The sequence below is a fragment of the Borostomias antarcticus genome (genome assembly GCF_949987555.1).
Source record: "Borostomias antarcticus genome assembly, chromosome: 10".
NCBI lineage: Eukaryota > Metazoa > Chordata > Actinopteri > Stomiiformes > Stomiidae > Borostomias > Borostomias antarcticus.
Window position 1 is genome coordinate 9,281,762 of NC_140243.1, and position 22,987 is coordinate 9,304,748.

Genomic DNA, 22,987 nt, shown 5'->3' on the forward strand with positions numbered 1-22,987 from the left:
TTCTGAGGGGCCTGGTTCTGGGGGGTGACGGGGATTTCCTGGGAAACAAACAAAACACATTAAGGTGTGTGTGTGTGTATGTATACACAGATACTAGCATTGAGACCAGAATGCATGATTGTAGACAGACACAGACAGGCAGAAAGCACGCACGCACACACACACACACACACACACACACACACACACACACACACACACACACACACACACACACACACACACACACACACACACACACACACACACAGAGGTTTGACCTGTTTGGGAATGTCCTCAGTGCTAGGGCCAGCCCTGTGAAGTGGACTCTGGTCTACAGTCTTAACGCTGCTCTCCTCCTGCACAGACAGACAGACAGACAGACAGACAGAAAAACAGGACACAGAAACACAGGCACATTACACAAGAGTTACAGCCAAGCCACAGCCCTAATTTCATCCTGGCAGATCTCAGCTCCGCCCTATGTGAAAGGTGACAGTGTTCACTAGTCAGCACAAGAGCCGCCCGAACAGGACGAAATGGCCAGGATAAACTCTTGGGAGTGACAGGATAAAATGTTGTTTGCGTTGAGACGGGGATAAATCAGGCTCCTCCCCCCTGTGGGGAACACAATGTAGCGCTCTCCAGCCACGCCTCCGGGACAGCTGTGATGGATTAACGCTCTTTTTTATTGCATCTCTCTGCTGTGTACCATCCATTACATCTTCATGAGACACACAGTACTGTATATCAACACCTGCTTTCATCCTGGAGGGAAGCTACAATGCACAATTTGTTGAGGTGCTAGCGCGGCCTTAGAGGCCATATTATGTCAGGTCAACAAGATACCAGCATATGAAGGCTGTAAAACAGTGAAATGTTGAGGACGCTCTTAAAATTATTCTGGGAAATAGAAAGAGTGGAATGAAAACAGATTTTACAGTCTGGACCTATTTGTAATGTTACTGCATTACGGCATTTCACATATGTTAACGCTGTATTTAAAAATGTCAAAAAAAACTTGATAGGCCTAGCCTACACCAATTTCCTCAGGCCTGGCAGCCTCCCTTGCGGTGGCAGTTTCAGAAGCAGAGTCTGATGGCTGATGGTAAAAACAGGCACATGGCGGTGCTGTAAATTGGGGCCCGGTAACATAAAAATCTAATTTGCCGACTAGCAGGCAGCCACAAACATACGACTCTAAACTTCTCTACTCTGCAGGATGAAATACGAGCCGTCTGGATACATGTGGAGGTAGAAGTGGCTACAGCAATCATAAACCACAGCTTTCTGGGCACAACGTGCGAGACGGGCCGTAAGTCATGGTCGGAGCTCACCGTGCCTGGCAGCCCGGCAGACTTCACTCTCAACACTGCCATCGGCAACATGGACACAGCTGAACCGAGTGGCCCTCATGCTCCCAGTCAGGTCATGAGACGCGAGTCATTGTCACTGTTCAGGATGACTGGGACCAGAGAGGGAAACAAACACTGACTCGGCTCGATTTGAATCCATCCACGCTTGAATCCATCCATGCTTGAATCCATCCATGCTTGAATCCATCCACGCTTGAATCCATCCACGCTTGAATCCATCCATGCTCAAATCCATCCATGCTTGAATCCATCCACGCTTGAATCCATCCACGCTTGAATCCATCCACGCTTGAATCCATCCATGCTCAAATCCATCCATGCTCGAATCCATCCATGCTTGAATCCATCCATGCTTGAATCCATCCATGCTTGAATCCATCCATGCTTGAATCCATCCATGCTTGAATCCATCCATGCTTGAATCCATCCATGCTTGAATCCAATTCCGAAGTCTGACTGACTGAGGTCACATACACTACAGCGCCATCTGGTGTTAGTGGAGGGACGTCGCACTGGGATGAATCATCCAGCTGCAGCTCCATAAACTGGACAAACTTCTTTTCTCTCTCTCTCTCTCTCTCTCTCTCTCTCTCTCTCTCTCTCTCTCTCTGAGTCTCTCTCTCTCTCTCTCTCTCTCACTCTGTCTCCCTTTCACTCACTCACGCTCAGTCTCTCACCCACTCTCTCTTTCCTGTCCTCACTATGAACAGACATCATGTAGAGTTGAGGAAGACTTCCTCAGCTTCCTTCCCTCTCTCTCTCTCTCTCTCTCTCTCTCTCTCTCTCTCCTCCCTCCCTCCTCCTCCCCTCCTCTCCTCTGTGGTTAGTCTGGATGGTGGTCAGGCTTGGCAAACAGCTCCACTCAGAGGGAGACTGTGTCATGGTGTCAGTCACTGTATGCTCAGTGAGCCTGATCAACATCACTCCCTCAGTCGTGACTGCCTCCAGACTAACCTCTACCTAACCTAGACCTCCACTCTGCCTCCTAACCTAGACCGCCACCCTGCCTCCTATCCTAGACCTCCACTCTGCCTCTTATCCTAGACCACCTCCACCCTGCTTCCTAACATAGACATCCACCCTGCCTCCTAACCTAGACCACCCTGCCTCCTAACATGGACCTCCACCCTGCCTCCTAACCTAGACCTTCGCCCTCCCTCCAATCCTAGACCTCCACCCCTCCTAACCTAGACCACCCTGCCTCCTATCCTAGACCACCTCCACCCTGACTCCTAACCTAGACCACTCTGCCTCCTGACCTAGACCTCCACCCTGTCTCCTATCCTAGACCTCTACCCCTCCTAACCTAGACCTCCATGCTGCCTCCTATCCTAGATCTCCACCTTGCCTCCTAACCTAGACCTCCACCCTGTCTCCTAACCTAGACCTCCACCCCGTCTCCTAACCTAGACCTCCACCCCTCCTAACCTAGATCTTCACCCTGTCTCCTAACCTAGACCTCCACCCCTCCTAACCTAGATCTTCACCCCGTCTCCTAACCTAGACCTCCACCCCTCCTAACCTAGACCTCCACCCTGTCTCTTATCCTAGACCTCCACCCCTCCTAACCTAGAACACCCTGCCTCCTATCCTGCCATCTCCCACAAACTGCAACACAGCCTCTCACCATCCTAGAGAAGGACGTGAACCGGCTGTTCAAGAGACAAAACCCCCGGAAAGCAACCGGACCGGACTCTGTCTCCCCCTCCATGCTGAAGTACTATCCTGATTAGCTGTACCCGGTGTACACTGACCTCACTAGAGACATGCCATGTTCCAGCCTGCTTCAAGACCTCCACCATCATCCCCGTCCCCACGAAATCAAGGACCACTGGCCTCAACGACTACAGACCCGTCTCTCTGACCCCTGTAGCAATTAAGGTTTTGAAGCGCCTTGTTCTGCGGCATCTCAGATCTGTCACAGACCACTGTGGACTCCTTCCACTTCCTGGGCACCACCATCTCCCGGGACCTCAAGTGGGAGCTGTACTGTACATCAGCACCCTCACCAAAAAAGCACAGCAGAAGATGTACTTCCTGAGGTACTCTTCTACACCTCCATCATCGAGTCCATCCTCACCTCTTCCATCACCATCTGGTTCTCAGCCACAACAGACAAGGACAAGGGCAGACTGCAGCGCATCATCCACTCCGCTGAGAAGGTGATTGGCTGTAGACTGCCATCCCTACCTGCATGCCTCCAGGACCCTAAAATGGGCCAGAAAGGTTGAGGCTGACTCCTCCCATCCCGGTCATGGTCTCTTTGACCCAGTCCCCTCTGGCAGGAGACTGCTGTCCTGGGGACCGGGTCCACTGTATGTTTGCACTGTTTTTTGTACTGCATTTGCACTGTCATGTCTTTGCACTGTCATATCCTGCACCCTGTCCTATGTCGTCTGCAACAGCGTATACCCTAACCCTAGGGAAATTCCTAGTGTGTGTGTACACATGCCAATTAAAACAAATCTTGAATCTTGAATCCTAGACCTCCATCCCTCCTAACCTAGACCACCCTGCCTCATAATCTAGAACTCTACTCTAATTACCGATGAGGACGTGTCAACATCTTTCTCCTCTGATTAAACTAGATTCGGTGTCATTTCCCCCCCTATTCTCTCTTTCATTCTAGAGCAACAATAAAGAGTCTGTACTGAGGTATTCTGATCCACCAGTAGACTGCCTCTCCTGTGAGAGTGGGCCGTGCTCGCATCAGTCCTGGCTTGTCTTAGTAGGTCAGAAATAAATACATGTCTGTCTAGCCACCCAGGGGATCTGCCAATCTGATGGCTTTTAATTAAGACTGACTGAGCCAAGTCCCCCTGGGGGACCGGCAGCGGAGAGAGGCCGAGTGTGTGGCAGCAGGCAGGAAAATGAGATAAAGACACGGAGAAGACAAAAGAGCAGAAGAAGAAAAGGTGAAAAAAAAGGAGTTTCATTTCAGGGTTATTCCAGTCAGGACATTACCATGACTCTCCCTAGGAGAAAAAGGGCCTTCTAAGGCAGCCCAGACAACCAATAGGAGAGTGGGATGGAGGAGGGCTAGTGTGCGGGTAGGTTTGTTACAGTTACACCACCACGGGAGGGACTGGGTAAGGTCTGAGGTAGTGGGTCTGACTGGCACAGCAATGGCCAGTCAGGGGTTCCACAAGGGTCTGTCCTGGGTCCTCTTCTTTTTTCCCTCTGCACTACATCTCTGGGTTCTGTCATTCGCTCGCATGGCTTCTCCTATCACTGCCATACCGATGACACCCAGCTAGTCCTGTCATTTCCTCCTTCTGACACATAAGTGGACGCACGCATTGCTGCGTGCTTCGCTGACATCTCGGAGTGGATGGCAACACACCCTCCCAAGCTCAACCTGGACAGGACTGAGCTGCTGTTCCTCCCGGAAGGGCTGCCCACACTGCAAACTGGCCATCACCATTGACGACACAGTGGTCACCAACTAGGACTGTGAGGAATCTGGGTGTGACCCTGGATACCAACTGTCGTTCTTGGCACATATTGCATCCGTCACACGCTCTTGCAGATCCCTGTTCTACAACATCAGGAGGATTTGCCCTTTACTCACTGAGACTCTTGTCATCTCCCGCCTGGACGACTACAACTCCCTCCTTGCTGTAGCCCCGGTGTTGGCCATTAAACCTCTGGAGATTGTTCAGAAAGCTTGCCTGGTGTTCAACCACCCCAAGTTCTCCCACCCAACTTCCCTTCTCCGTTCTCTACACTGGCTCCCTGTAGCAGCTCGCATCCAGTGAAAAAACTGGTACTAGCCTACAGGGCAATGAAAGGAACAGCTCCCTCCGACCTCCAGGCCATGGTCAAGCCCTACATCCCCCTCCAGACCACTACACTCTGCTACCTCAGGGCGACTGGTTGCCCCATCACTCCGAGGCCCCTGTGGTCGACCGGCGTGGTGATGGTTCTTTCGCTGCCCATCTTTTGCCGCAGGCTCAAAACTCACCTCTTCAAGAAGTACTACAAGGATCCTCCTTCTTAAGCACATATTGTATTTTTATTTTACTACTCCTGCACTTTGGCTTCAGCTCTAGACTATGCTCTTAGTCACTTGTTTAGAAAGGAGATGCACTTGTGAGTCTACACTGACTTCCTGCGTTAAATGCAATTATTGTAAGTCGCTTTGGATCAATGCGTCTGCTAAATGACTGTAATGTAATGTAAATGTAATATGATGGTCTCAGACGACGACAGACAACGTGACCTGGCTGCCAGGAGCCAGGGGCCTCATGTGATGCTGGGAGACAGAGCAGGGAGGCGGGCCGTGTTGAGGCCCCTAACAACTCCCCTGAAACCCCTAACAACGCCCCTGAAACACCTTCACTCCAGCACTCATTTTACTCTGCTTTTATGGTCAACGTTTCAGCTTAGACCTTTCTCAAGACCTTTCTATGTTTTTTCTATGAGAATGTTTAAGAGGACCAACTCCCAGCACCATAAAACTTTTTGAGAGAGTGCATGTTGAGAACACTATTTTATCCTAATGACATGTAGCCAGAGACACACAGACTCCCCCTCTGCCAGCCTTCCCAGTGAAGACATAAAGCTCCAGAGCTCTCTATCACATTACAGGCTCTGCTTCTGGATCGGCTCCCTAATCTGTTGTGATTACTGCTGGTGCTGTTCGATCAGCTGCTCCCCCAGGAGACCCCCCCCCCACACACACACACACACAGATGCCAACAGCAGAACAGGACCAGGATAAACAAGGCGTTAGCTCTAGCTGGGGGTTGGGGCAGTGGTGAGGAGTGGATTGGTGGCTGATTCTTGAAAATACGTCAATACTACTATTGTACAGTAGATAATTGAAAGTCTCTTACACACCTGTTCATATCTCAGTGACAGGTGCGTAGGTGGAGCAGAGACTAGACGAGGAAACAAAGTTTTCAACTGAAACGTGTATTTTTATAATACAGTAGATTTTGTTGAGCAAGGGAAGACAGTGTGTCTGTGTTTCTGCGTCATAATACTACCACTGTAAACAGAAGATTGTAGATTGCTATGCCTACCGCGGCGTCACAGAAACGAAACTGTGCAGCAACATCTTAATACACACTCCCACATATCTGGCATAACACGTAATACTGCCGATCAAGAAACCTGAGTTTATTTCCACCGGGTTTTCGATGGGGCATGGCACGGCGACAGCCTTCGACAGCAGAAGAACAACACTTCATGTTTTGGCAGTTCAGTACCGGCCAGTGTGACAAAGCGGCGTGGTCACAGCTGAGGAAGGTGATCATTAACGGTAAAACATCACTAACACAGTCCTCCTTTTCCCATGGCTCATTCGTGACTCCGGGCCATCAGGGGAACAGGAAGGATCAATGAGCCGTGTCATCAACACTAAAGTCGTCACCTGAGACAAAAGGCAGAGGGACGCGGGTCTGATGAAAGACGAAAGAGCTTTTGACAGAGTTCAGTCTTGCATGACCTTAGCTAGGATGACAAATGAATTACATCGGGGTATCAGATTCGGGAGCGTAGTTTCACACTGCTCAGGTTTGAGATTCGGTACAACCCGGAGGGGTGATAAAAAACTGGATCAAGCCCCCCCCCCTCTGGGACGCAGAAATATGACACGGCTAGGCAATTGAGAGGCCCAATCAGAGACATGGAACTGATGAGATCCGATACGGTACGCCTCAAGTCAGGATCGGATCATATGTGTGGCTTCTGTTTCAAGTGTGGGAAAAAAGGGCCCATCATCGATTAGGGTAAACGCTGCATTGTTATATTAGTGTCAGCAAAGCTATAATGGAAAGAAGGCCTCACCAAACTGGAATACAGTACTTGACTCTGTGTTGCTTTGATGCAGCAGTTTGTGCAGAAGCCAGAGAAACATGACCTGGAAAGCCAGAATACAAGTCAAAGTAATCTAATATGACGCCAAACAGGTTGAGTGGCATTGTCTTGAATTCGTGTGCAACACGCTGACAGCTTGGGGAAAAAGAGAACAGCATCAGTCACGCACATGTGTACACAAACACATGCATTCACACACTCACACACACACACACACACAAAACAGAAAGAGTATGCAGTATGAGAATAGGGCATAGTGACGGACAAAGAGAAAGTCAGAGGGTGAACGGTCGAGACTGAAAGCACCTTCCACCATAAATAAACCCTAAATGGATTTCCTGGCCGTGAGTTCCACGGTTCAGCGGGATACGTTGCACCCCTCTGACCCAGCCCCCGGGCCACGACTGTCCTGGAATAGAACATCCCAGAGGTTTTGCAAACATGACCAGGGTGACATGTTTACGGCCTCGCACCTGATCTGACAAGCAGATGGGATGAGAAACGGTGACCGTTCACTGTGGCATTTCGTTGAAAGAATTTCCCCTGAGACGATTTGGCTGGTGTTACCCTGCAACTTCGCACGACTGAACGAATGAGTGACCTGGCGATGTTTTAATACTCGGCTTTAGAACCGCGACCTTGATATCGATGGAGGACGGACCGCCGTGCTCGGCCGCGTGGCGCTCACCTCTTCCCTGAAGTGGCAGAAGTTGGCGAAGTTTGGCTGCGGTACCTTCTTCTGGGGGGTCTTCTCTACTGCGCCGAGAAAGAGAGGAACCTGGAAAAACATGAGCGTAGGTCAGCGGCTCTCAAACAGCCGGTCAAGCCCGCTACTTCTGGTTTCCTCTGCCCTCCCCTCGGCATCGTGGGTGCCGATAGTGGGCCTTAACGTGAACTGGTGGAGGAATATCGCTGGGTGTACTGTAGTTGAAGGGGGCCTACTGTACCTGGCTGGTTGGTGGTCTCGGGGGGAGCGCAGGAGGAGGGGGCAACCATCCGCTCTTTATTCCTGAAGGAAAAGAGAAAACGATCCTCAGTTTCAACTCAACTGTGGGTTCAACTTTTTCAATAGCCACTTATCAGATAATACCTCTTCACTGTATATTCAGTATTCACGTTACACTTTCCGAAACACAGTATTTGGAGAAATATTTGTAGAAGTGCAATGTCAACATTCCTAGATCTTTATCCACTGTATTTGTCCATCCTAATTGAAGCTCTTACCTATAAAAATAAACAATAGGCACTACCTACACTTCTCCGGTTTCCCCATAGTTACACTAAGAAAAGAGCAGTGTCACAAACAAAATATGAAACCTCAGTTGCAACATAGCTACAGGCCTTTAATGTTCTCTTTGAGAGGAGAAAGAACAACAAAATCCTCCTTCATGAGGAATACTGTTTCAAACCTAACAGTGTATGCTAGGTTTAGCTAAGGGCAGAGGCGTTGCCATGTGTGCTATTTGTACAGTATGTGTGTGTGTGTGTGTGAGTGTGTGTGTGCCTGTGTGTGTGTCCTACCCTGGCTGCCCTGCTGGAAGAGCTTGTTGAGGTCCAGAGAGGAGGCCCTGGAGTGAGTCTTCTGGGGGCGGGGAGGAGGTGTGGGCGGCTCCTCCGTCTTCTTCATGGCGTCATCGATGGAGGTGCTGGAGTAAGACCTGCAGGCACAGAGAGGAGTAGGAGACAGCTCACTGTCAAAGGCACTATTTCACATCATTTTAACTGAGATGACAGAGGCTTGACAGAGGCTACAGCAAATACTAGATTTAATACAGCTATGTTTAAGGTAAAATAATAATAAGTTTGTGGAAGGATAAAAAAAAAAGACAGGACATTGTCCTTGAAATTGAAGACCTAAGTCTTCATTTGACCTCTGCACTAACAGGATGTCCCAGCATGCTCAGCATCGACGGCTTCTTTAGCACTGTGGCCCTGTTGATCTACTGCACTTCCCACGTGTTCTGTTCCCGTCAAGATGGCCGTACACTGCGCTTTACCTTGGCCTGGTCCTGGACTTCATCTGTGGGTCCAGTTCCTGAGGACGCTCTGTGACAGTTGTTAAAAACAGAAACAATGACGGGTCAGACTTCTGCACCGTGGTCTTATCTGAGTTGCAACCAGGAAACGAGGAAATCCTACTTCCTCTCTCACAGGAGAGTATAGTATGTACCGTGTGATGAATCACCTGGTCTCCTGGGGAACGCCCCTGCCCGAACAGTATGGTTCTCTTGAGATGTGATCACGACCCTCTTAGGACTGAACTCTGCAATGGAGAGCATCAACAGAGAGCGCAGCTCGGATCACTGTTGTCAAACTGTACTGGCCAGGAAGTTGTCTCAAGAGAGAAAACACGATGACGTCTTTGACTCGGAAAATAACAAACCAATTAATGTCCATGCAAATATTCACAGACAGCTAGTTCTGAGGGTTGAAGATTGATGGCCAGTCAGGCAGACAATGTTCCCTTTAAGGTGTTTTTTTCGAGGTCTTAATGGTGGAGTGCTATAGATAGGTTGTTTGGTCAGGGAGCTCATGTTACCCTGCTTACGAGGTTCCTCTCTCAGATCCTGCTTTGATGTGGTCCGGCCTGGCCGTGGAGACGAGACTTCTACAGTGCTCTGGTCCTGCAACAGAGAATCACGTCTGTCTGTATTTATGTATGTATTTCATATACCTTATGTATAGAAGGTGTATATCTTTCACATACTTCATGTATCTTATTGTGTCATAAAGCCAAACACATTGATGTAACACAGGGAAGTTGTTAGTTCCTTCACATTGTTTGCTTTGGAAGCAGTGCCATGCTTAGCTCGTGTGCGCCCTCTATATTCAACAACAGGAACTTCCCAGCCAAACTGGTCCTTCCAGAAGATCCCAAATAGTGAGATTAGTGGGGAATCAGTTTACCGGTTGACTGGGCCTGGGTTCTATGTCCTCAAAGACGATAAGGGCCTCTGTGCTCTGCAAAAAAACACATGAAATTCCTTACTGGACTTCTGTCAGGGGAGCAGAAGTAAGACTGTGATAGCATTCTGGGATACATAGATACAGTATTTAATGCATTAGATACTGTACTGCTTATACTGGTAGATATATTGTGTGCAGTAGACACATGGACAGTGTCCTGTATCCAGACTGATACTGTGTTCATCTCACCTCGGGGGTGTCAGGTGTGCCCTCCCCCTGCTCAATTACACCTGGCCGGAGGGTGGGGGGCAGGGTCTCGGGGAGGGGGTAGCCGTTCTTGCGCGCCACGATGAGGTGGAACGCCGTGCAGAACTCAGAGAACGTGAGGGCGCCGTCTCGGTCCACGTCGCTCAGTTCCCTTGAGGAAGAAGCACAGTTCAACATCGTGGAGACAGAAGTGGGAGAAATCGACAGAAATGTAACGCTACAGCGAGACTGGCCAGCCACACTGAGATCTACATCAACATCTACAGCAACAAATATTTGCGGTTACATAACCGCCTGGGTGTCTCGTTTCAGCCCCCCTACGTCTGGGGAGACAAGGAGAGAGTTTACAGGAGATGAGAGACAGAGAGAGAGGGGGAGGGAGAGAGAGAGAGAGAGAGAGAGAGGAGAAATGAGAGAGAACAAAGAAGATAGGAGGGAGAGAGGACAGAGGAGAGGAGAGGCAGAGAGAGAGGGGGAGGAAAAGAGAGAGAGGAGAGAATTGAGAGAGAACAAATAAGATGGGAGAGAGAGAGATAGGGAAGGAAGGAGGAGAGAGAGGGAAAGGGGGGGAGGGAGTCTGCCTGCCCATTGTGCTGCGTCAGTGAAGGTGGTGTCTCTCTCCGTGCCGCTACGCGGTCTCACTGCCAGCATGCTGATGAGCTGTGGCTGACGGCGTCGGCCGGGGCCGACACGGATCGCCGCACTCACCAAATATGGGAAAGTTCTGGAATTGGAAGCTTTGACTTTGTGAAGAAATTCTTCGCGATGGTTCCTGAAAAATATAAACGCTTTTCAGCTAATATGAACACACAGAGCGCGCGGCTAGCAAGTAGCAACCCCATGATTGTCCAGAGGGGGGTGGAGGTCCTACCCAGGATGAGAGCCCCGAGGTCAGGCTGCAGGGTCCGGAACTGGTTGGTGTAGTACTCCCTCTGTTCCTCTGTGATCCTCCAGGGGTCATCAGAGTGGTCATCCGCCCCCTGGCCATCCAGCCTCTCCACTGAGGGGGCCTGGGGAGGAGAGAGGGGGAGGGCGGGGGTGGTAGAGGGCAAGAGGAGGGAGGAGAGGGATGAGGGGTCGCCACCTGTGTCTACTGGTCTCCTTGATTTTGTTATGAAGGTCAATATAGGTACCTCAGACCAGTCACAGACCGGTGCAGTGAGACGGTGGCCTTACCCGGGCGATGGCGGGCTGCTCCAGACAGGGCTTGATGCCGTAATGACCAGGGGACGAGTGCTGCTCCGGCTGGGGGAGGGGCCTCAGTGGGTGCTTACTCTCATAGGCTGAGGGGAGAAGAGGATAGCAGAGGATGATAGGAGGAGAGGAGAGAAGAGGGGAGGACAGAAGAAGAGAGGGGAGGACAGAAGAGGGGAGGAGAGAAGAAGAGAGTGGAGGAGAGGAGAGGGGAGGAGAGAAGAAGAGAGTGGAGGAGAGGAGAGGGGAGGAGAGAAGAAGAGAGTGGAGGAGAGGAGAGTGGAGGAGAGGGAGGGAGAGGAGACATTAGATGGACTAGGACTGAAGACAGATGTCACACTCAGCTTATTGTTGAGTCAGAACATATGAATCTGTTGTGAAAACCTGAAAAACAGGGCCGGATGAGAAAGACACAGAGATGACAGGATACTGCAAGAGATGCAAGAAGACCCTTCTCTTGGGAGGGTAGGTGTTGATGTGTGCTAGTGTTCTCTCGGGAAGGTAGGTGTTGATGTGTGCTAGTGTTCTCTTGGGAGGGTAGGTGGTGATGTGTGCTAGTGTTCTCTTGGGAGCGTAGGTGTTGATGTGTGCTAGTGTTCTCTCGGGAAGGTAGGTGTTGATGTGTGCTAGTGTTCTCTTGGGAGCGTAGGTGTTGATGTGTGCTAGTGTTCTCTTGGGAGCGTAGGTGTTGATGTGTGCTAGTGAAGAGTGTTAATAACATCTACTCTGTGTTCCTCGAAATTCGCTCCCTGCTTTACAGGAGGGAGCACTCCTTTTAATTATTCAAGACACGCTGCAGCACTTACAGGACCCAACTGATAATCAATGAGGAATGTAAGTATGGTCTCAAATCGATCAAGCTCTTGGCTTCCTGTTAGCAAGGCAAGGGACAGATTAAACCTATTCACCAACAACACACTTGTGTTGCATAAACATGACCAATAAAGAGTAATTTCACAATGGAAATGAGGTGAGGTGAAAGTATGTAAGCTGCTCTGGGAGAATCAGCAAGCACAGCTCTCTCTCTCTCTTGTCCCTCTCTCTCTCTGCCTTTTTTACATTTCATTTTATATGACCTTTTATGTGTGTCTTGCACTTTGTCTTGATGCTTTTAATGTCTCATGTAAAGCACTTTGAATTGCCTTGTTGCTCAAATGTGCAATACAAACCAATTTGCCTTGCCTTGCCTTTGGAAGCCACCTTGTGTATCTTTAATGTGCACGTGGGGACCTCTCATTCATTTTCTTGACAGAATAAGGGCTGCCGGATGTCGAAGGCCTCAAATTGATTGTGGGGATAGAGCCTGAGGTTGCTAAGAAACTGATGTGGCTGCCTGTGCTGTGATTCTTCCTTCAGAAGACCGGCCCGCATTCAGATTCACAGCAATGCTGACCAAGTCCTGTATGACTTAGCGCCGTGGGGAGCGTGAGCGGCCGGCAGGTCCCTTACCCACTTGCGTATCGGTTCCGTTTCTCTGCCCGGCGTAGGCGTAGCTGTGATAGGCGGAGGGGGAGCGGCCCGGGGAGCTGCAGGGCGAGCGGGGGGGAGACCAGCGTTCCTGCAGAGATAAAGACCGAGATGGTTCCATCCCTCAGTTCAGCAAGGCCACACGGGGGGAACAAGATGACCACTGCTAGAGGATGAAGAGTCTGGTTGGACACCTGGTTCAAAGACATACAGTGCACTTCAAAGAGAAGAGTTCTGCATAGAACCGTGCATTTGTAATGATAGGGGAACCCCTCTGGAAAAGGGTTCCAGATAGGGAGGAGAGGGTACGTAAAGTTTCATATAGAACACTTTTCACATCTGGAACCTTACAGTAGGTATCTAATCTTTTTCAGAGGATTCTTCTATCGTTACAGAATAACAATTAAAGGGGTAGTTCAGAATTTTGGATATAGAGCCTCATTTATGACAGTCCGTCGGGGGCTCATTTGAATTTTTATACCATAATTTATTTATGTATTTATTCCTTTCTACACCATCCATCCATCCATCCATCCATCCTTGAACCCATTCATTTGTTCAGACCTATATGGTTCTCTCTGTAAATAGGGAGGTGGAGCGTGCCAGCACTATTGTCTTCACAACAACAAGGAACAGAAGAGCTCTTATTATCAACACAACAAGTTGCAGAGGCCACGTTCGAAAGGGATATGTCTGACTATGATGAGGAGTTAAGTTTATCTGGCGATCCTTACTTGTTTGGAGTGTTTATAAGTGAGTTTTCTTTGAATGCTAGCAAGTTCAATTGCGCTAGAATTAGCATGCCGCTAATGCCCAAACGAGAGACAGCATGGAATCAGCTGAAAATCTTCTCCATCAATCAACAGCATTATGGGTAAGTCGTAAATGAGGCTCTATGTCCAAAATTCTGAACTACCCCTTTAAGATTGCCTTGTCAGAACTACTTAAGATAGTATATAAGATATAGTATTGAACAAATATATAATTTAGTTTAGTTCGGTACAATGTGCAGTCTGTGTTTGAACCCTATCACCTTCTTCTCCAGGCTGGCGTCAGGGTGTCTGAGCGTGCTCCTGTCTCCAGTGCCCCAGCGGACAGAGGCGGGGGACGTCCCCAGGACACAGGGCTGTCCCTGGGCCTCCACACCGGGAGGGGGGCCCGAGTACCACAGCTCTGCTTCATTCTTCATCCCAAGGAATCTTGGTAGAGGTAGATCTGACAAGAAAGTCAACCACAGTGACTGGCCAAGCAAAAACGAGAGTAATTGGTCAAATAAACCACAAACAGACGTCAAATTTGAAAAACTCGAATTAGCCATTATTGTTTACCCTATAGGATGAAACCGTATTCTCAACGTTCTGTTAATCACCAGAGTGTAGGCTGCAGTAAGGCCAACTGTATGTTTAGTATGGAGGCTGTCAGTTGTTACTGTAGCAGATTTTTCTCAGGACTTCAGAGGTAGATTTTCAGTTACAGAAGGATGCATCTTCCAGCCCTTCTCTCTACATTTCTCTTCCCAGTCCACTGAGGCATGTACAGTTCACATAGAGAGTGTGTATGTGAAGTCTGATCCAGAGCTTTCTGTGTGCTCGCCTACAGTAGGAACATTTGGCACCAGTAGGATTGTCCTGAAGGTGTCACAATCTTCTGAAGAACCCTGCTCAGTGTTACAGCTCAGCACACCACGCCATGTCTATCCAGCCATCATCAATCAAATTGCGGACAAACTAATGTTTGGTTACCACTGTGTTTCAAGGGGTCTGGGGTCGTGTGAAGATTCTGTGAACTTGTAATCAGGACAGAGCTAAGAGCCGATTCTCACTTAGCACTTTCCACGTGACTCCCCTTTCATCCAGATTAGACCAAAACCATGCATGTTAAAATAAGCCCTTGAACTGGTTCTGTTCTAGCAAGATGGCGGTGGACCTACCGGCCGTAATGGCCTCCAGGCGGACAGGCAGGCCGGACTGGGCCGCAGCCAGGAGCTTCAGGGCTGCGTAGAACTGCCCGGTACCAAAGTAGCCCAGTCTCTTGGCTCCACACACCTCAGTAATCTGAAGAACACAGAGCGCATTATACACAATATCAGTTTCATCATCTGCATCACCGTACAGTATATGTGTTCAGTTTCATAGACAAAGAACGTCATTATCGTAGAGGAATCTACAAGCATTGCCCTTCATGAGGTTAATCTGAGATTTTTAAGTGAAAAGTGTGTTACAAATGTATTACTATGTATTACAAATGTTACAAATGTATTACTATTATTATTATTATTATTAATCCTCCACAGTCCTTTCCCTATGATACATTTTACATTGTGGTGGTGATGACATTTTTGTTGTTGCTTAGAACTATGTCGTATTGTTGTTAAGAACTTTACTTGTAATGTGCATATCACTAGTGTTAGGGTTAGAGTATAAGGGTTATGGTTAGGGTATTCATCATCGGTCCTCCCATCTTTGTCTCCAGTTATCCCGGTTCTCCACACACCTGCATGGTGTTAGGGTATACGTATGTCAATGTAGAGTAATGTGATGGATTCACCAGGGAGGGTTAGGGTTAGTCAGGGCCCACCATCCCAGCAGAACCGCTTATCCAGAAACAAAGAGCTTTAGGACACATGGCTGATTTAGATAAACAGAAGGGTGAAGAAGATTATAATTATCTAGGACAGTCAAGAAGAAATCCCCCTAAACATATAGGCCCACATGGAAGACTAGACAATAGATTTTTAAGAAAGCTAGTACATGAAATAGCTATTTATTAAAATTAAAATACAAAAATAAAAGATTGCAATGTAGAAAGTAAAACCTGGAGTGGTGCAGTCCCTTTACTGGCCCATGACTGTGTAATGAGGGTGACTGGATCAGGACCGGCTTCATGGCTAAGAGGATCAATCCAGACCACAAGCACAGGTGGCTTGGACATGAAACAATGAATTTGTTGTGGCACATTTCAGGCCCGATAATCCACTAGTAGTTCCAGCGAATTAAATGGGTCACTCCATTAGAGGAATCCTACCCAAACCATATGCCTCCTAGCCTGATATCAGATAGAATGTCAACTCGTTGCACTCCGCTGAGGTCTTCAAGGATCAGTTAAATTCGGTGGAGTGGGCGGATTCAAATGTCTGAACCCAGGCTACATACAGTACCTACTCCAAACGAGGGACAAGACAGGCTTAATGGTGCACCAATTACAGGTTTCCAGTTATCATTCTCTTTAAACATCCCACACACTGCTCATGGTGACGAAGAGGGCAAACAGACTGTCCTAATCTACTCTACTGTCCTAACCTAATCTACCCAGAACAATTACCTCTCGTCTTTTTGAGCAATTCAATGAGGAGCAGTCCTGAGTCACTTGTCAGCCCTCTAGCTAAAGTATCGAGGACACACGGACACTATAACGTGCTATACTATTACGTGCATTGAGAGTAACACAGCTTTCTCTGAAAACACACTTTGGCAATTCAGCAAGACTTAACCCTGTGCTGTTCCCTAAAAATCACTGTCCCTGCAGAAGCCCTGTCTGGTGTAGGCCTAGTAGTCAGTCTGACTTGGGACAATACAGAGAGAGAAGACCACGCCCGGCCTCTCCCTGGATTAACATGGGATCGACATGGGACACAGGATTAACATGGGATCGACTATCGCTTGACGAGGCACGCTCAAAACCAAACAGCATCCAGGAATTACAATCCTGTTTGAGCAGAGGCAAGGCGAGGAATTCGTCTACGGAACATTCTCTGCTGTAAGTCTGTATTAGGTGGGGTTTTCCGATCAACGCGGTTCCCTCAGAGACGAGCGCGGCGCGTGAGAGAGTCGGAGGGTCGGAGGGGGGGCCGTTCACCGGTAGGCCAGGGGGGAGATGACAGGGCTAGCGGACAGCGTGACAGCTGTGCCGTTAATACCAGTTGTCTAATGGGACTGTGGAGGTGGGTGGCAGCGTCAGATCGCCCATTAGAAATGAGACGACGTTACTTCTGCTTGACCTGCATTCCTCTTCAACTGCTCTGAGAGACAAAAGAACCAAACGAGTCAGAACAATGTTTCCCTCTGCCTCTACTGCTGAGCCTCAAAACAACTTTCCCCCCTACCTCTACTGCTGAACCTGGAGAGAGCAAGTCCCGAGATTCAAGATTCAAAATCCTCAATTGTACAACAGAATAATGACACAAAGCTGTGAGGAGCACCATCTGGGCTATGACTATGATAGAGAGGGAGAGAGGGGGGAGAATGAGAGAGGGGAGAAAAAGAGAGAGGAAGAAGAAAAACAGAGAGGGAGAGAGGACACAGGATAGAGAGGGAGAGAGGGGAAAGGGAGAGAGAGAGGGAGAGAGAGAAGGGAAGGCTTAGAGGGGACCAGAGGTCAGATATAGCCAGTTCCTCTGAGGTCAGTGAACAAAGGCTCTCAGGCTGTTGTGATTGGAGCCCCAGCTGAAGCCTTGAGCATCCAGACAGGAGGCAGCCATTCCCAGGGGCGGTTGCGCGTATCACTGTAAACAACTCCCACACTGACCACATGACTGTCAAGGTGATAAAACACTGAGCAGCAGTCCTGACACTACAGATCCAGTCAGACACAGCCCTGAGGCAGCTGAGACGCATTTCCTGCAGTAAAAAGTGCTGCAGTGAATTAAAGATTAAAGCCTTGCTTAGGACGCCAGCAGTGCCCTTTCTCACTGATAAGTGGCACGGATACCATCACAGAGGTGATAACACTGAGTGGATCACATGAGTGTGTCAGGACGCAGCATAACAAAGAATCCACTAGGGCTGGGTATCGAGTCGAATTTCAAGAATCGATTCGATTCTGATTCACAAGGTTTGGAATCGATTATCATGATTCAATTCGATTCGATTCAATATCGATTCGGTTAGTGTTACTAAAACCTGTTTTTTTTGGCTGTAACCTTAATAACACAACACATCAATACTAGGGCTGGGTATCGATACTGATTTCCAAAAATGAATGAATGAATGAATCATTGAATGAATTAGTGAACTATTCATTCCTTCATTCATTAAATAAAAGATCGATTTTGGTATTCATGAATCGATTCTGAATCATTTGATTCAGAATCGATTAATCGATTTTTTAAACCCAGCCCTAGAATCCACACTGTGGTTTTACCACGTGATATCACATTCTGTATGTGTGTGTGTGACAGAGAGAGAGAGAGAGAGAGAGCGAGAGAGAGAGAGAGAGAGAAAAGAGATAGCTGAAGCATAATGATATTTTGAGTGTGTGTGTGTGTCTGTGTGTGTGGGAATGACTATAGACGCAGTTGTTAATAAAATACAGTATATTTTCGTTCACCAGAAAGACCCTTCAGATATATGAAGTCTCCGACGCAACTTCAGGCGAGGCACGGACGTCAACGCCGGGCTAATCGGCAGAGGCTAATCAGTCTCACCCCGTAATGACGCAACCTACCAGCTGACTGTCAGCTGTCATAGCATTGGTGCAGCACGCAGAGTGTATGTATTTAAGAGGTCAAAACATGTTATTGTTAGCTCTTGCCATTACTGCTGATCGCTCGTATCTTCGTGCTCGTCCCACCTCCTCCCCTGCTCCACCTGTGTTCTGTCGATGTCATCTCTGTTGTCATCGTTGCTCTCTGTTCCGGGGGTATTGCTGCATTCTTCTGGTATTCCACTATGCGTCGGCTAGCGGAAGCCGGGGAACTTCACTTGCTTAGTCTCTGTGGCTCTCCGTGGTGATCGTGGGCCGAAACATCTCCGAAGGGCCATCCAGCGGTCCCTCCGGTCACCATGGAGGCAGAGGCTTTAGGCTGTACTCCTTCGAAGCGTCGGCCTGTGGAGGCCAGGGACTTGTGTTGTCACGATACCAAAATTATGACTTCGATACAATACCTGCCCAAAATATCTCGATACCGATACCGAAACGATACCACGTGAAAATCTAAAACATAAGGAAAAGTAATGGAATAATAGATGACAGAACAGAACTTTAAATTGTTGGCCTTTTTTAGTGCTCTGTTCAGTCTTTTTGCATCTTTTGAGTCTTTATCATATTTCCTGTAGCTTTCAAACACAGCTGGAAGGGAAGGCTGCCTCGACTGGGTGGTTTGGGATTGTGCTGGCATCTGTTTGTCTGTGTGGGGAGAAATCAATAAATTATGCCTATGTTGTTGCAAACTGTGAGATAATCAGAAGAACTTGAAAAGCGTATTATTATTATTATTATTAATTAACCCAGGCCTATTGAAGCATTTTTGCTATTCCAAATTATCAGAAGAGATAATGGTCTCACGGTTAACAGTTCTCTCGCTCTAGGAGGTCGGAGCAGGTATTGATTTTTTTTGTCACACGTGCGCTAGGCAGAGAGCTAGGCTTGCAGCTAGGCTGCAGCTATGCTAGTAGCCCTTCTCAGTCCTGTTGTCGCATGCTTGCTCATGCCAGACAACAGTCCTTTCCCGCTCCATTCACTTCGCCGTCAAAATAAATAGGAGAGGCGCTCATATTTACAGATACACATGAAACTTAACTTACCTAAGCAAAAGGGTCTATTTAAACAAATGCTGGGTTTTGAAGCCTCAGCGCTACCATTAAATAACTTATTTAGACGCGTTCTGTCCGAGTGAATTTATTTTTCCGAGGTAGTCTTCTTCTGTGGTGGTGGCGGTGCTTTGAAGCTTCAAAGAGAGTTACCTCCGAGCGACTTCCCGATCGCGGCCCACTCTGATCGTCATAAGAGGCAGGGGGCTAAATCGATGCCGTTCCCTCTTCCGGCACTCTGGGCCAAGCTGGCCCAGAAGGGGGGAACATCTAGATTTCGCCTCCCCCTACTATCACACTTTCCACATGCTGTGGAAGGCAGGGGGCCGCCCGAACAGAGCACACAAAATTTAATATGCTGTATTTGCTGCATGCAAAATAAATGGGTCAATTTTGACTAAAGTGATCTCGACTGAAACAGAATACTGCATCATTAGCCCTGTTCAACAGGGCACCCCTCATGATCAAATAACAAACAGGTAAATAAAATGTAAATATGATCAGTTCATCACTCGCAGCCATGGCTGAGGTCCACATCCTGTCTAGACAGACAGGTTTCTAAACAGGATCCCTGTCTGATACACATCTAGCATTCACTGGAGGCACTGCAGCATGCCCAGCAGCAGAGGTGACAGCAACCATGGGAGGTGCTATTAGCAAAAAGGTCACAGAGCAAACACATTTGTTTCATAATTATTATTATAATGTTTTATCATTGTCATTATTGATGATGTTTAATTTCGATCTTCCTCTCTGGGATCAATCATGTGCTACTGTACCTATCTACTGTAATTGGTCCCAGATATTACACCTACAGTACTTATCTACAGCACCTAATTATAACAGGTTAATGGAGATTTATCTCCTCCTGGCAGTGAAGACCATCTCAGCCCTGAACCCCACAACAGCTACTGCACGACCAAACGTCTTTGCTGTGAGCGCCCATAATCAGTCACAGCATTGATTTCACTGTAGACTAACTTGTGGGAATGGGAGGAAGTGCTGGCGTTGGCACAGGGCCTACTGGCTTCACACAGAGCTGTGACACCCCAGCATGAAAGAGCACAATGGCAGCACTACAGTAACTGCAAACACACGTGCACGCACACGCCCGCGCACGCACACGCACGCACGCACGCACGCACGCATACCCAATCACAAAAGTTCACTCTGAAAAATTAGAGCCAAATCTGAAGCAAAGACTCATTTTCAAGGTCTGCAGATAAGTTTGTGTCTGTGTGATAAAATGGTCGATCAATCTTTCAGTGTTTCAGTGTTGTGGCATCCTGCAACCCCAGAGTTCTGAGTAGAGGCCTGTTTGTGTGTGTTTGTGTGTGTGTATGTGTGTGTGTGCAGATGTGTGTACTGAGTGAACATGTACACTGTATGTGCGTATACATGTGTGTGAGTGTATGCGCATGTGTGTGTATGCCTGTGTGTGTGTGTGTGTGTATGTGTGTGTGTATGTGTGTATGTGTGTGTGTGTGCATATGTGCATGTGTGTGCATAAGTGTCAATCAGCCCCGTGCTATGGTGGCCTGCCAGGCCGGAAGGAGAGGAAACAGAGCTACGGCCAAGCTTCCTGACACCACAGTGAGACACAATGGTCAGCTAGTGCTGGAGGGCTCCCCACAGGACTGTGGGTGGTGTGAATGAGACCATTACCTGCTGAGATCATGTGTCCATGGAAAAATCCTATCTCTGTGGTGTGTGACCTGTGTGCTCTTTTATAGTTAGTGTAATAATATACTTTGATGGTACCAGCATGAGTTTCATGTTGGCAATGTACCATTATGCATAACTTAAGTGTAAATATTTGCATTGTGACCATGGAGAGTGCGGGTCTCTGCAATATAGTTTTTCCATTGTTTGGTGGGGGTGAATCTGCTTTCCACAGATGGGTGAGAGGACAGTGAGCAGTCCTGAACATTGAGGCCCATCCCATGGCAGCCTCAGCTGAGTCACTGCCCTTCCTGACATCTGGACAGTTCCCAACAGTCACACACAGCTGCTCACATGCACAGTAGAGCTGCTGGGATATCAACAAAAGCCCAAATGGTCCTGTTGTTCTGGTTTAAGGTGTCAAAACAGTCTGTTCAAATTTGTTTATAAATTCGAATTAGACCTCGGGTGTTGGGAAAATTGGCATTATGAATCATTCGAAGTTGGTTTGATAGTTGTTTCGAGTGTTGAACCTCAATTCTCAGATGCTATCCAATATCATTCGTTATTCGACTCCTTAGACTACTGTAGATGAAGGTAAGGGGTTTTCAGTCAACTGCACTGTAAATTCCCTGCTGATCAAGTTGATTATTGGATAGGCTATACTTAGTAGGCTATGTTACACACCTAGTCGAGTCTGGAGCGGATATAGGAAGCATGTAGGCACGTGACAAGACCCGTGAGAAGACACTATTCCACCTTGAACATCATTAACCTTCTGTAAATGTAAATTCTAAATATCATATATCACGGTCGCCAGGAGACACCGAAGTGGTGCGTCTTTCTACATCATGCAGCCGCAGTTCCCTTCTAAACGCGGCATGTAAATTATGTGACCAATTGCAAGCAAACGCATCGCTACTAGGCTACTGTAGGCTACTCACTTGATGCAAGGTGTCGGCAGGGAGCTGAGACGCCCTGAGGAGCTCTGCGACTTTGCCCGCCGATAGTTTCCCTGAGCTGTCAGCTTGGCACAGAGAGTGCAGCCCTGAGTAACATCTTTGTTCGTTTTCATTTAGGGAAATTAAACTCCCTCCAGTCGCCACGCCAGATTCCTGTTCCATTCCTGGTCGGACTCATGAACATATGAGGCGCCTCGTTCTCAAATGTCCAGATTAGACCACACACGGTCGTTTAGTAGTAGCATAAAGATTACCCTGATCGGATGACGGGTTTAATGATAGGAGGGTAAAATGCCACAGGACACGCACGTTCCCTGTGGAGACCGCTCGCATCCACTACCAGGTGTCGAATGAACCTTCCACAGCGAGCCGCGTGGGGGCGCTAGCAGAGCAGAGAAAGGGAGAAAGGACACAAAGCCACTGTTTGACAGTAGCCTATCTGATTGCGGCAGGTGATTGGGGCCATGCAGGAATGTGTTCCTCTCTGTAAGTCACAGGGTCGAAGAGTAGGTATACAGCGGACATCTTTGCTGTATAAGCACAAAGGTTTTTTTCTTGTGTGGAGTAGCCTATGAAGAAGTTGTCTTAGTCTCCCTATACTGTGAAATTGTCCTTCTGACTTTGTAGTACAACTAGGCCTATGTGTTAACCCAATGTTGTCTATACAGTTATTGTTACAAGTTGGAGAGATGCATTTCCAGCATATTGTTAATGTGTTGATTATACTGTACTACAACAGTGATGTTTTCATCCCATGTGATAATGATTTCTCTTGCTCTTCCATGATCCATACAGGCTACAGATAATTTGATGATGCATGACT

General features: G+C 48.1%; 1 protein-coding gene across 1 annotated transcript in view; it reads right to left on the reverse strand.

Annotated features, from left to right (window-relative positions):
- reps2 (RALBP1 associated Eps domain containing 2) overlaps nucleotides 1-22,326 on the reverse strand; it is a gene marked incomplete at both ends in the record, with an annotated part of 25,155 nt that extends 2,829 nt beyond the window's left edge. The window contains 15 exons of the mRNA XM_084444454.1: nucleotides 1-17; nucleotides 261-338; nucleotides 7,867-7,956; nucleotides 8,126-8,187; nucleotides 8,700-8,836; nucleotides 9,176-9,213; nucleotides 10,086-10,139; nucleotides 10,335-10,503; nucleotides 11,061-11,124; nucleotides 11,224-11,362; nucleotides 11,529-11,635; nucleotides 12,996-13,104; nucleotides 14,047-14,228; nucleotides 14,944-15,067; nucleotides 22,147-22,326. The exon at nucleotides 1-17 is cut by the window's left edge and continues 96 nt beyond it. Coding sequence (XP_084300580.1) covers nucleotides 1-17; nucleotides 261-338; nucleotides 7,867-7,956; nucleotides 8,126-8,187; nucleotides 8,700-8,836; nucleotides 9,176-9,213; nucleotides 10,086-10,139; nucleotides 10,335-10,503; nucleotides 11,061-11,124; nucleotides 11,224-11,362; nucleotides 11,529-11,635; nucleotides 12,996-13,104; nucleotides 14,047-14,228; nucleotides 14,944-15,067; nucleotides 22,147-22,326 — 1,550 coding nt within the window. The remainder of the gene's footprint in view (nucleotides 18-260; nucleotides 339-7,866; nucleotides 7,957-8,125; nucleotides 8,188-8,699; nucleotides 8,837-9,175; nucleotides 9,214-10,085; nucleotides 10,140-10,334; nucleotides 10,504-11,060; nucleotides 11,125-11,223; nucleotides 11,363-11,528; nucleotides 11,636-12,995; nucleotides 13,105-14,046; nucleotides 14,229-14,943; nucleotides 15,068-22,146) is intronic.
- Nucleotides 22,327-22,987: the final 661 nt, after the last annotated feature.